The following is a 12,498-nucleotide window of genomic DNA, read 5'->3' on the forward strand; positions in this document are numbered from 1 at the left end:
AGCTTCCCATAAAGTTTCATTGAATTCCGGTCATTAGTAGGTGAGAAATAGCCCGGACAAGAATTGCACTATATGTACAGTTAATGGAAAATTTCAAAGGGCCATAACTCTGTGAAAAATCATCCGACCAGAACGGCCGCTGATAATATGCACATCTCCTCTTGGTAGTGAAGCTTCCCATAAAGTTTCATTGAATTCCGGTAATTATTTGCTGAGAAATAGCACAGACAAAAATTGTGCAAGGACGGACACAGGGACAGACGAAGCGGGGACTATATGCTCCCCCCAAAATAAATTTTGGAGGAGCATAAAAACACTAATGTTGTGGTGCTTAAATATTAAATGAAGGAAATGCTTTTTTTTGTATATTGTTTTGTTTTAATTTACTGGTTTCAAACTTAATTTAATCCAGTTATCCAATTTAAATTTATAACCTACAATCAGTGGGGAATACTTTAGAAATTATGTAAAAGCTGCCCATTATACTGAAAATATAGAATTACAATTAAGATAGAAATGAAATTAATTTGACTTAATTGAATAATGTCGTGACCGTAAAGTGTTTCCATTTAAGGCATTAAAAACTAGTTAATATTGCATGACAAAGATATCTTGTATACAGCACCAATGGTTCACAAAGTTTTAATTCCCAGTTTATATTATGGTCTTTATTGGGCTGGCAATATTATTTTCTCTTGTACGAGTCCATTATGCCTCTTACGTCCAACAGTGTGCAAATGGTTTTCCAAATTTGTGAAACACAATAGGTAGTCAAACACTATAAAAATATTGAAATAAGAAATTGTAAATTGTACAAACACTTTCATGATATTTGAGTATTAAAAGTTTCTTCAAATTTAATTGACACAGTTGGCATAGTATTTAAAGGACTGAAAATGCAACTTCAAGTAAAGCAAAAGTGCTTAGCTTTGTTCATTTCATGGAGATATGAAAAGCCAGTCTAGTTATATAAGGTTCTTAAGATTAAACCTATTTGATTTCATATTAAAAGCATTTCAAAGCCTTGAGTTAATAGAGAAAATTTTAAGTATAAATTGACGAACTAACAAGAATCAATTAAGTGGCAAATAACTTGTCATTACTCTTCTGTTCCAAACACTTATTCATTTTTATACTTTTAACAAGAGCTGTCTCCATTGGAAGACATATGCCCCCAAAAAAACACTTTTCGAAACCTCAACGCACATTTCGAAACCTAAACACGAACCCTAAGATCAAGGTCAAGGGGGGCAAAATTTGTGTGCGTATGGAGAGGCCTTGTCCATATTACACATGCATACCAAATATGAAGGTTAAATCTGAAGCGACATAGAAGTTTTGAGCATTTTTTGAAACCTAATCGCAAAAGTGTGACGGACAGTTGGACAGACAGACAGACAGACAGACACACGGACAGTGCAATCGCTATATGCCCACCTTCGTCGGCATAAAAAGTTGACATGTAAAACCTTTTTGGAAAAGGCATTATTTTAAGTTCCAGATTATTTCCCATTTTGATTGATTTTGATAGGTTAATTAGTCATTAATATGATTTTAAATACGCTGTGTTTTAACAATATTTATGTATGCATGTTTACAACAAGCATTTGTATTCAATTATGTATATGGAAGCCACTTTACAAAAGATTACTAGAAGTAACAGTCAAGTTATAATTAAGCTTTATATTTCTTATCAAAACATTTATACTTAAAATGTGAATAATAAGAGACAACGGAATGTTTGCACAAGGTTTTTCAATTCAAACACAACAAAACGTAACAAAATATGCCAACATTGTAAGGCCATTGTTGTAAATGAGTGAAATGGATATACAAGTAAATAATGATTACGCTCTAATTATAATGTTTAATTGATTGATTAATCAAGCATAACCTAATATTTTACGTTTTTTTGCCCCATATCATATTGTTAATCTGGTACTGATTAATGTAATCAGACTCGATGTATCAGAGACCATGCCTAAACATGGAACAGTCGGAGCATGAATTATCTAGCATACATGATTTTATTGCTTAACCCTTAACCACTTAAGGGGGTTAAATGCAGGTGCGTAAAGAGTAGTCCCAGATTAGCATGTGAAGGCTAATCAGGGACAACACTTTCAGCCTAATTTTGATTTTTGCTATTAAGAGACTTTCTTCAAACAAAAAACATTACAAAAGTGTCGTCCCTGATTAACCTCTGCAGACTGCACAGGTTAATGTGGGACGACACTTTATGCACATGCATTAAACCACTTTTTCACAAAGCACGGCCCATATGTATTTTGACGCAATTGTAGTCCCCAAGAAAGTTAAATTAAATTAAAGACCTTTCTTACTGGATTCAAGTTTTAAAGGCTTCATTTCCAACCCTTAGATACTGATAGTCAGCAAACAGAATAAAACCTTAAACAGACTGCCAGTTACTTGCAGGCTGTTCTGGTTTTATGCTGTTTGCATGTAACCATGTTCACTTTCCTTCTGAGAGGGAAAGGGTTAATGTTGAGACTGACAGCTAGAGATTTATGTTGCATTTATTATGTGATATTTCCTACGCACAGAAAATCATAATAATTTATTATGCATACAAAATATATTTGGCTGGTTGGAATGCATATGAGCATGTCTCTACAAAAGCCTGTCTTAAAGCATGTGCTCAAAGAGGCCCCAGATTAGCCTGTGAAGTCCTGGAATTGTTTCCAGCCATAAGATCTTGTATTGTTTGTACACAGGGAGTATGGTTTTGTTTCTCCCATTTATAAGGAACTGCATTGTTTGTACACAGGGAGTATGATTTTGTTTCTCCCATTTATAAGGAACTGTATTGTTTGTACACAGGGAGTATGGTTTTGTTTCTCCCATTTATAAGGAACTGCATTGTTTGTACACAGGGAGTATGATTTTGTTTCTCCCATTTATAAGGAACTGTATTGTTTGTACACAGGGAGTATGGTTTTGTTTCTCCCATTTATAAGGAACTGTATTGTTTGTACACAGGGAGTATGGTTTTGTTTCTCCCATTTATAAGGAACTGTATTGTTTGTACACAGGGAGTATGGTTTTGTTTCTCCCATTTATAAGGAACTGTATTGTTTGTACACAGGGAGTATGTTTTTGTTCTCCCATTTATAAGGAACTGTATTGTTTGTACTCAGGGATAATAGTTTTGTTTCTCCCAATAAGGAACTGTATTGTTTGAACACAGGGAGTATGGTTTTGTTTCTCCCAATAAGGTACTGCAGTTTATACACACGGAGTCTAGAATTGTTTCTCCCAATAAGGAACGGTATTGTTTGAATACAGGGAGTATGGTTTTGTTTCTCCCAATAAGGTACTGCAGTTTATACACAGGGAGTCTAGAATTGTTTCTCCCAATAAGGAACGGTATTGTTTGAACACAGGGAGTATGGTTTTGTTTCTCCCAATAAGGTACTGCAGTTTATACACAGGGAGTCTAGAATTGTTTCTTACAATAAGGTACTGTATTGTTTGTACACTGGGAGTATGGTTTTGTTTCTCCCAAAAAGGAACTGTATTGTTTGAATACAGGGATTATGGTTTTGTTTCTCCCTATAAGGTACTGTTGTTTTTTTATACACAGGGAGTATGGTTTTATTTCTACCAATAAGGTATTACATTGTTTGTACACAAGAAGTCAGGTATTTTTTCTACCTAATAGATCTTGTATTGTTTGTACACAGGGAGTTCAATATTGTTTCTATAAAGAAGGTCTCTCACAGTCTGGTATTGTTTCTATCAAGAAAATCCCGCATCGATTCTACTCTGAAAACTATGTTCCGGTTCTATCAAGGTCAGGACTATTCATACAACGTATGACAATACACCATTTTGAATACAGATTCTTTTCAATATAAAGGTTCAATATGATAGCATGAACATTTAAAAGTTTTCATGAGATTTTATGGCTTTTTAAAACCTGAAAAAGGTTTGATTATTGATGTCAATAAAAACACAGGTATATGAATATCAGAATGGATTCAAAAGCAAGTCAGTGATTAATGTTTCAACATTATTACTCCATTAATCAAATCAGCATTTATACCATTAATCCACTATTTCAACTAAATTCATTGTGGGTCTAAAAACATATTAAAAATTTAAATACAAAACTGACAGTGATTAAATAGACGAATTTCCATCCTTTTGTACAAACATAAACTCTAGTCAATATAACAGATATAACCATATAAATGGATCTATTTATCTTCTTACAAAATAATGACTCAATCGAAAATTCCTGACTTGTACACAAAAAGTGGTCAATAAATACTGAACAATAGACATCTTCCTATGACATTAGCTTCAGTTTATTAACAAGAGGGCCATGATGGCCCTGAATCACTCACCTGACTAACCAAATACAATCCCAACCCAGATTTCATCAAGATAAACATTCTGACCAAATTTCATAAAGATTAGATGAAAACTGTGACCTCTATCGTCTACACAAGGTTTTTCTATAATTTTACCTAGCGACCTAGTTTTTGACCCCAGGTGACCCAAATACAATCCCAACCCGGATTTCATCAAGATAAACATTCTGATCAAATTTTACAAAGATTGGATGAAAACTGTGACCTCCATTGTCTACACAAACAAATTGTTGACGTTTTTTCTATTATTTGACCTAGTGACCTAGTTTTGACTTCAGATGACCCATATACAATCCCAACCCAGATTTCATCAAGATAAACATTCTGACCAAATTTTATAAAGATTGGATGAAAACTGCGACCTCTTTTGTCTGCACAAGGTTTTTCTATTATTTGACCTAGTTTTTGACCTAGTGACCTAGTTTTTGACCCCAGATGACCCAAATACAATCCCAACCCAAATTTTATGAAGATAAACATTCTGACCATAGTTCATAAAGATTGGACGAAAACTGTGACCTTTACTGTCTACACACAGTTTTTCTATTATTTGACCTAGTATTTTACCTAGTGACCTAGTTTTTGAACCCAGATGACCCAAATACAATCCCAACCCAGATTTCATCAAGATAAACATGCTGTCGAAATTTCATAAAGATTGGATAAAAACTGTGACCTCTACTGTCTACACAAGGCTTTTTCTATTATTTGACCTTGTTTTTGACCTAGTGACCTAGTTTTTGACCCCAGATGACCCAAATACAATCCCAACCCAGATTTCATCAAGATAAACATTCTGACCAAATTTCATAAAGATTGAATGAAACCCTCGACCTCTATTGTCTACACAAGGTTTTTCTATTATTTGACCTATTATGTGACCTAGTTTTTGACCCCAGATGACCCAAATACAATCCCAACCCAGATTTCATCAAGATGAACATTCTGACCAAATTAAATAAAGATTGGATGAAAACTGTGACCTCTACTGTCTACACAAACAAATTGTTGACGGACGCTCGCACACACGCACGCACACACGCCGGACATCACACGGTCACATAAGCTCACTATGTCACTTTGTGACAGGTGAGCTAAAAATAGTGAAAAAATTATCATAAACATTTCAAAATACCAAGTCCAAATGAATAAATACATGTTCTTCAGCTTAAACTAAGACAGCAAACCATACAGCCAGGCATTTGGTTACTGACTACCTGCACTGGTGTCTTAATGGAAATAACACAACATGTATGTCTCAGTACCATTTGGATTTATAATGATCGTTATGGAATACTTCAGTCTTTATAAATTTTCTTAAAAATATACAAGTCATTAGTAACATATTATAATGTTTTCCAATGTAAGATCAGGGGTGTGATTGAGGTGAAGTCCGAGGGGAGGAAAATTCTGTAGACTGATTTTGACTACCCGAATCGCGTGCATAACACAATGACAAACCTTAAAACAGACATTTAAATAAACACCATCTTTAACTTATCAACAAGATTTTTTATGAAAATATTTTTAAAATTACGTTATGCAAAGTTACCAGTATTATTTGTGATCAAAATCAATGAGTGTTCCGATACCTGTGAACGATGACAGCAATCTTTCGTTTGAGCTCAATGCCTTTCAAATTCTACAACTTTACATTGTCCAACTAACGACAATTTATCACATTTTACGTAGTTCAAGATTTTTTCACAATAGAATATGACTTCAGCCTTACCAAGACAGATGATCTTCCATCCCATTCAGAAAGTGGTATCGCTTTTTGATTTATATCCACTGTTGTTTCTTCCCTTTTCCATTTAAATTTGTTTTTCAATTATTGTTAAATCTCCGAGATTTTGTGAGATTCGTTCGTTCGTCAGCATTAACGCTTCACATAGGCGCCATTTGCAATCGAGTCAGCAAAGAAATATGAAACACATTTTAAAAGACCGATTTAAATTGGAAGATTGATAAAATATAGCCAATGACATCGCTCGTTTCAAAAAATGCTAAGACAGAATACAAGTGTAATATGCGGAGAGGTTTCGCAGGCCGCAGATTTTTCGGCCGCTTATGAAATACATTTGCGGATTCGGTAGTACTTTCACCCATTTTTTTTAATTAACGCGAATCGCAGAAATGACCCCGGACAACTCGATTCGCGGAAATCCGCGGATCCGCGGAAAAATCACACCCCTGAAGATGCTTAGTAATTTGCATACAGAAATTATTTGATTTACATAACTTGACAATCAATTGATCTATAAAATTTCTTTAAAGTATGCTCACAATGCAGTGGATTTTCTAGCCATTTTAGGAAAAGAAGTCTGGTCAAAGTGGGAATTTTTTTCCATTAAATGGCAAATTTGGGAAATTTTTATTGACAAAATGGACTGAATTGGCTTTTTGTATCAACAAATATTGACAGGCCTATAATTCATATTGGGAGAACAAAATCATATACATTATAGTTATATACTTTGTTAAATGTTCATGCAATACAATTGAGATATAATAATAATTAGACACTTATTTCTTAATTAAAAAGATATAATAATTGAAATCAGGAAATATATAATCAGTTTTTCATTTATCAATAAACCCTTCTATATGCCAGAAACACAGAAAGCCATGCATGCTTATAACCAAAAGCAAAAAGAAGTTGTATAAGTCTCTATGCCTTCAATCAACAAATAACATACCATCTGCCTTATATATTAGAGACATAAATAGCATACTTTCATTATTTTTGTTCAATAATTCATTGGAGGCATTTCAACAATTTCATTGTATTTGATTTTTTTCCAATAACCAATAATTCTACAAACAAACAAAACTAAAACCTGCTAAGAAAAGGCCTGTTAAACTCACTTTCAATCCTTTCATAGTGGGAATCAATAGCATACATGTAAAAAAACAACAGAACAATTGCTTGTAAATATGGATCAATATCTCTAACTGAACAAATTGTAAAGGCAATTTTTTCCAGTTTTAAATGCCTCTTCATAGTAATTATTGTTCATACTCTGCCATAATCTATACATTGGCGCTCCAATTTCATTCCTAGCAGCATTGTTCAGTTGCCAGCATTCGTCCCTATATAATTGCACTAATCAACATAATTGGATGATTTTGAGACTACAGCTTTTAACTATTAAGACTTTTCTGTAATGCAAATAATTAAGGATTGAACAATGTTCATTAATGATAATATTTATCAATGAGAGGGCATTGATGGCTTGCCCTTAATGGTTCATGGACAGCAATTGTTAAAGAATTGATATGATTTTCTAGTTTTTGACCAAGATTCATACATGGCCATTATATTGTCAAGAGAAACATTCTGACCAAGTTTTATCAAGATTGAGTCATAAATGAGGCCTCTAGAGTAGCAACAAGGATTTCACCTGGTGACTTGGTTTTTTGGCTGCAAGTGACCCATATTTTAACTCGGCCTAGGTATTGTCAAGATAAACATTTTTACCATGTTTTTCATTTAGATTGGAAGAAAAATGAGGTATCTATAGCGAGGTATCAAGCTTAAATTTGATAATGCAGCCTGCAAGCCACACAATGACGGACACTTGATGTAGTGTGATCACGATAGGTCACCTTTAGCACTGCATGTTCAGGTGAGCTCAAAATACCACTATTAATTTGTGTCTGAAATAAAACATTCAAACAATAGGATATGATGTTAAAACTATGGGAAATGATGTTCAAACTATTGGATATGATGTTCAACCGATGGAATATGATGTTCAAACGATGGGATATGATGTTCAAACGATGGGATATGATGTTCAAACAATGGGATATGATGTTCAAACGATGAGATATGATGTTCAAACGATGGGATATGATGTTCAAAAGATGGGATATGATGTTCAAACGATGGGATATGATGTTCAAACGATGGGATATGATATTCAACTATTTGTTCAATACTACTTTAACCAGGGAAATTATTATTAACAACTGTTTTACATAGGCAAGTTACCAAGGGATAGACTAAAAAAACACCAGCAAACACAATCAGCAAATATACAATCCCAATGTTTATAACGAAAGTTTTCAAAACTGTCTCTAACACTGCCTTTATATTCCTAACTGCCACTTCAAACGTCACAATGCAAACGTATTACATAAAATAGATATAGCAAGATTTACAATGTGCAGTTCAGTGAGGACTTTTGTTTGAAAGTTGGGCAATAAATTGAGGGACGTGTGCTTGCCAACACACATTGAAGTTAGATATCTCTTGATAGGAGACAGTCCTTGCAGGAGATGTGTAGATGGTAAACAAGGTAAGCATTGGAGATGCCATAAACATGCAGATCAACAATTGTTTTGTTTATCTTTGTAGCATGTTACGCAACAAATGTATTAATAAAGCAAGCATAAGGAAAGGTAAGGCAAGTATAATAACCAAATTGTTCAATTTACAAAATGTTTAATATATTGCACTTGATAAAATGAAAATGAAACACAAGGCCTACATTTCTCACTTGAAGTATGACAAACAAGACAACCATAGGCCTGAAGCATTTGGAGATACTATAGGACCTTATGTTCTCACAAAATTTCATTAAGATGGGGCAATAAATGTGGCCTTTGCAGTGTTCAAAAGCTTTTTCTTTATTTTGACCTAATGATCGAGTGTTTGACCCCACATGGCCCACCAAACATCATAAAGACAATTATTGTGACCAAGTTTCATTAAGTTTGGACAATGACTGGGCCAGTAGTTTAAACAAGTTCAGTGAATTTTTTACCTATGAGTCCTGCGTCCTGGACTCACAAAAACCTCTGGGGATGCAAAGTTTTGAATTGTGTGAGTCCCAAAAATGCATAGAAATTTCCCAAAAAATAATATCGTTTGATATTTGGACTCATTCTTTCAATTAGGGGACTCATAGATTTGGAAGTTATCGAGTCCCAGGACTAAGAAAATTTGTAAAAATATCACTGCAAGCTATTTCCTTAATTTGACCAAGTGACCAGATTTTAGACCCTGCATGACCCAGTTTTGATCTTGGTTGAGATATCATTTTAAAAGTTAATGTTCTGACCACTTTACCTGAATATTGAGTAACAAAAATGTGCCCTTAAGAGTGCTCATAATCTTTTTTGTTAATTTGAACTATTGACCAGTTATTGACCAAATTCTGAAACTTGGTCTAGATAACATCCCCACAAGTGTTCTGAACAAACTTCATTTATATTGGGCAATTTGTATGGCCTTAAAAGTGTTCACAAGCTTTTTCTCAGAGCACAGAAGGTCAACAATTCTTTCTCTACGGCACTTGGCCAGAATTTCACACAGAGGGGCTACACACAAATCTACTTGGGGCTAAAAACCAAGGCTACTTACTCCTCCTTTCCAGAGCTCCCAGAGACAGGTGAATGCCCGACCTTGTAGTCATGCGGTAAAGTCGCCCGCTGATTCGGGTGCTGCCCGTCCGCCCGGCTGAATGCCTGGTACGAGTTCTGGATCCCCCCAAACGTTTGAGACTTAGATATGCTACTGGCTTTATACCCGTCCACTATAGAGTTTTTGTCCCTATTGATCATATTACGTTGACACGGTCCTATTGTCTGTCGGCTATACCGTTTGCTGGGAGACCTGCAAGAAATGGGCAACACTTTTTTAAAGTAATTAAATACATATAAGCCTACCTCTGGAAAAATGGGACTAAATGCACGTGAGTAAAGTTTTGTTCCAGATAAGCCTGTGCAGATTGCACAGGCTAATCAAGGACAACACTTTATGCCTAAACTCGCAAAGAAAAACTCGATATTTACTAAGAAAAGCATTCCATTTAACAACAAACACAATATAAGCAAAAAGTGGTGTACCTGATGAGCCTGTGCAGATTGCACAGGCTAGTCTGGTACGACACTGAACATACATGCATTAAGCCACATTTTCCAAGAGCAAGGCTCTTATAAAAGTAATCAAATACAGAAACAGCGGTTCTTAAAGTCTTTGTGAAATGCCTGTAAAAACTAAACCTGATACAAAGCCGAATTCAACGGCACCTGAAAGAATGTCAGAGCCTTAAAAACTTAAAAAGATCTATGAATGCATTTGCTGTAGGCATCATAGCATTTTCATATATAGTCATTGCTTAAGCATGATAAGAACATGGATGATTTTTATGTACATCAAACATGACATATGAAATGTCAAAAGTAAACAGCAAACAAATCTGTCATTCAGCTGCACTTTAAATAGAGCAGAGATGTGGGCTGCAGATCCATTATTAACTTAAGCAACAAAGGCATCTATCAGATTTAAGTAGTTTATAAATACTAATTGTGGTGTATCACTGACAAAGATTTAAATAAATCTAAAGACAAATTAACATTTACACTCAAAATGCTATTTTCACATTCAATCATGCATTCTTGAATCAGTCTACAAATTAATGTTCGGACAATTATAGTTCTAAAATAGCTACATTTAGAGCATATTCCCCTTGCCAAATAGATGTTTGCCTGTGATGATGTGTCTGTATGTAAATTAGGTAAGCTGAAACAATCTGAGCAGCCCACTGGTAAAAACAGGGTAAACCTTTGCATGCTGGGAAATTTGTCGTCTGCTAAAATGTCGTCTGTTGAATTTCTAGAATTAGCATTTTCTTCGATTTTTTTTCAAAGAATACTATCAGAATAGCAAACTGTTTGCACAGGCCTTCAAAATTTGGTTCCCGCACTGAAAGTGCTAATGAATGTGCCAAAGTGTTGCCATTATTGTGAGTGTCACTCAAACAAGGAAAAATTGTGCTGCACCCTGGGAAAACCGTTCTTAATGAATGTGCGTTAAGTATCGTCCCAGATAAGCCTACGCAGTCCCCACAGGCTAATCAGGTATGATAATTTATGTTTTTATGTAATTTTAGTTTAATTTTTACTAAAGCAAATACAGTCTATGCATAAAGTGTCAAACTCAGCCTAGAAAAAACTCAGCCACTCTTGTTTCCAGAGTGGTAACAAAGTCTTTCTAACATTTGAACTCGTGACCTAGTTTTTAGACACAAATGACCCATTATCAAACTCCATCTAGATTAAGTCAAGTTTTCATTGACATTGAGTCATAAATATGGCCCCTAGAGAGTACAAACAATGTTGGCTAAGATTTGACCTGTAGACCTAGTTTGTGCATGCACATGATCCACATCCAAAATCTGTCAAGAAATAAACATTACGACAAAGTTTCTTTAAAATAGTCACAAATGTGGCCTCTAGAGTGGCAAAATGGTTTTTCTTAGATTTAACCTGGTGATCTAGTTTTTCTAAGAACAAGACCCCACGATTCAAACTTGGCATAGATATTGTCAAGATCAACATTTTGACAATTTTTCATCAAGATTTGATGAAAAATGTTGTCTCAAGATAGGTAACAGGCAAACAGTTTACCCTTTCCCACTCAGAAGCAAAGTGAAAATGGCTATGTGCAAACAGCATGAAACCAGAACAGCCTTCGAGTAACTTGCAGTCTGTTCAGGTTTTATGCTGTTTGCTGCTCATCCATATCTAAGGGTTGGAAATAAGGCGTTTAAAACTTGAATATAGTAAAAAATGTTTTTAATTAAATGTAACTTTCTAAGGGACTACAAATGAGTCAAAATATGTATCTAAGTGGTAAAGGGTTACTGATGCAAACTGCCCAACACCCCATATGTTGATCACAATAGCTCAAATTGAGCAATTCAAGCTCAGGTGAGCTCATAACATGAAAATAAAATATGGCTAATTATATATATATTATTCTGCCAAAATGTTTAAATCCATCAAGTTTGACAGTGTATAAAAAATGGTGTGATATTGGAATTACAAGATTAAAATCATAGTCATGTGCAGAAAGTTTTTTTTTCCAAAACTTATTGAAATATTTATATAATCACAACAATTCATAATAAGTTCAATTCTGATGAATGACCAAATCTACATGATAACAATAACCCATTTATTAAAATAAAATCTTATAACTATTCAATCTAGACAGTTTAATGTGTCAGACATTAAATACTATCTGTACCTTAATCAATTATCAATCACTAACAACAGTAATAACTGAAAAAAATCTCATACACTCTCC

At 34.5% G+C, this 12,498-nt stretch overlaps 1 protein-coding gene across 1 annotated transcript in view; it reads right to left on the bottom strand.

Moving 5' to 3' along the window:
• LOC127854633 (tyrosine-protein phosphatase non-receptor type 4-like) overlaps nt 1-12,498 on the bottom strand; it is a 129,863-nt gene that overhangs the window by 83,087 nt on the left and 34,278 nt on the right. The window contains exon 12 of the mRNA XM_052389696.1: nt 9,769-10,020. Within this exon, the coding sequence (XP_052245656.1) occupies nt 9,769-10,020 (252 nt within the window). The remainder of the gene's footprint in view (nt 1-9,768; nt 10,021-12,498) is intronic.

This window comes from Dreissena polymorpha, chromosome 13 (assembly GCF_020536995.1).
Source record: "Dreissena polymorpha isolate Duluth1 chromosome 13, UMN_Dpol_1.0, whole genome shotgun sequence".
Taxonomy (NCBI): domain Eukaryota; kingdom Metazoa; phylum Mollusca; class Bivalvia; order Myida; family Dreissenidae; genus Dreissena; species Dreissena polymorpha.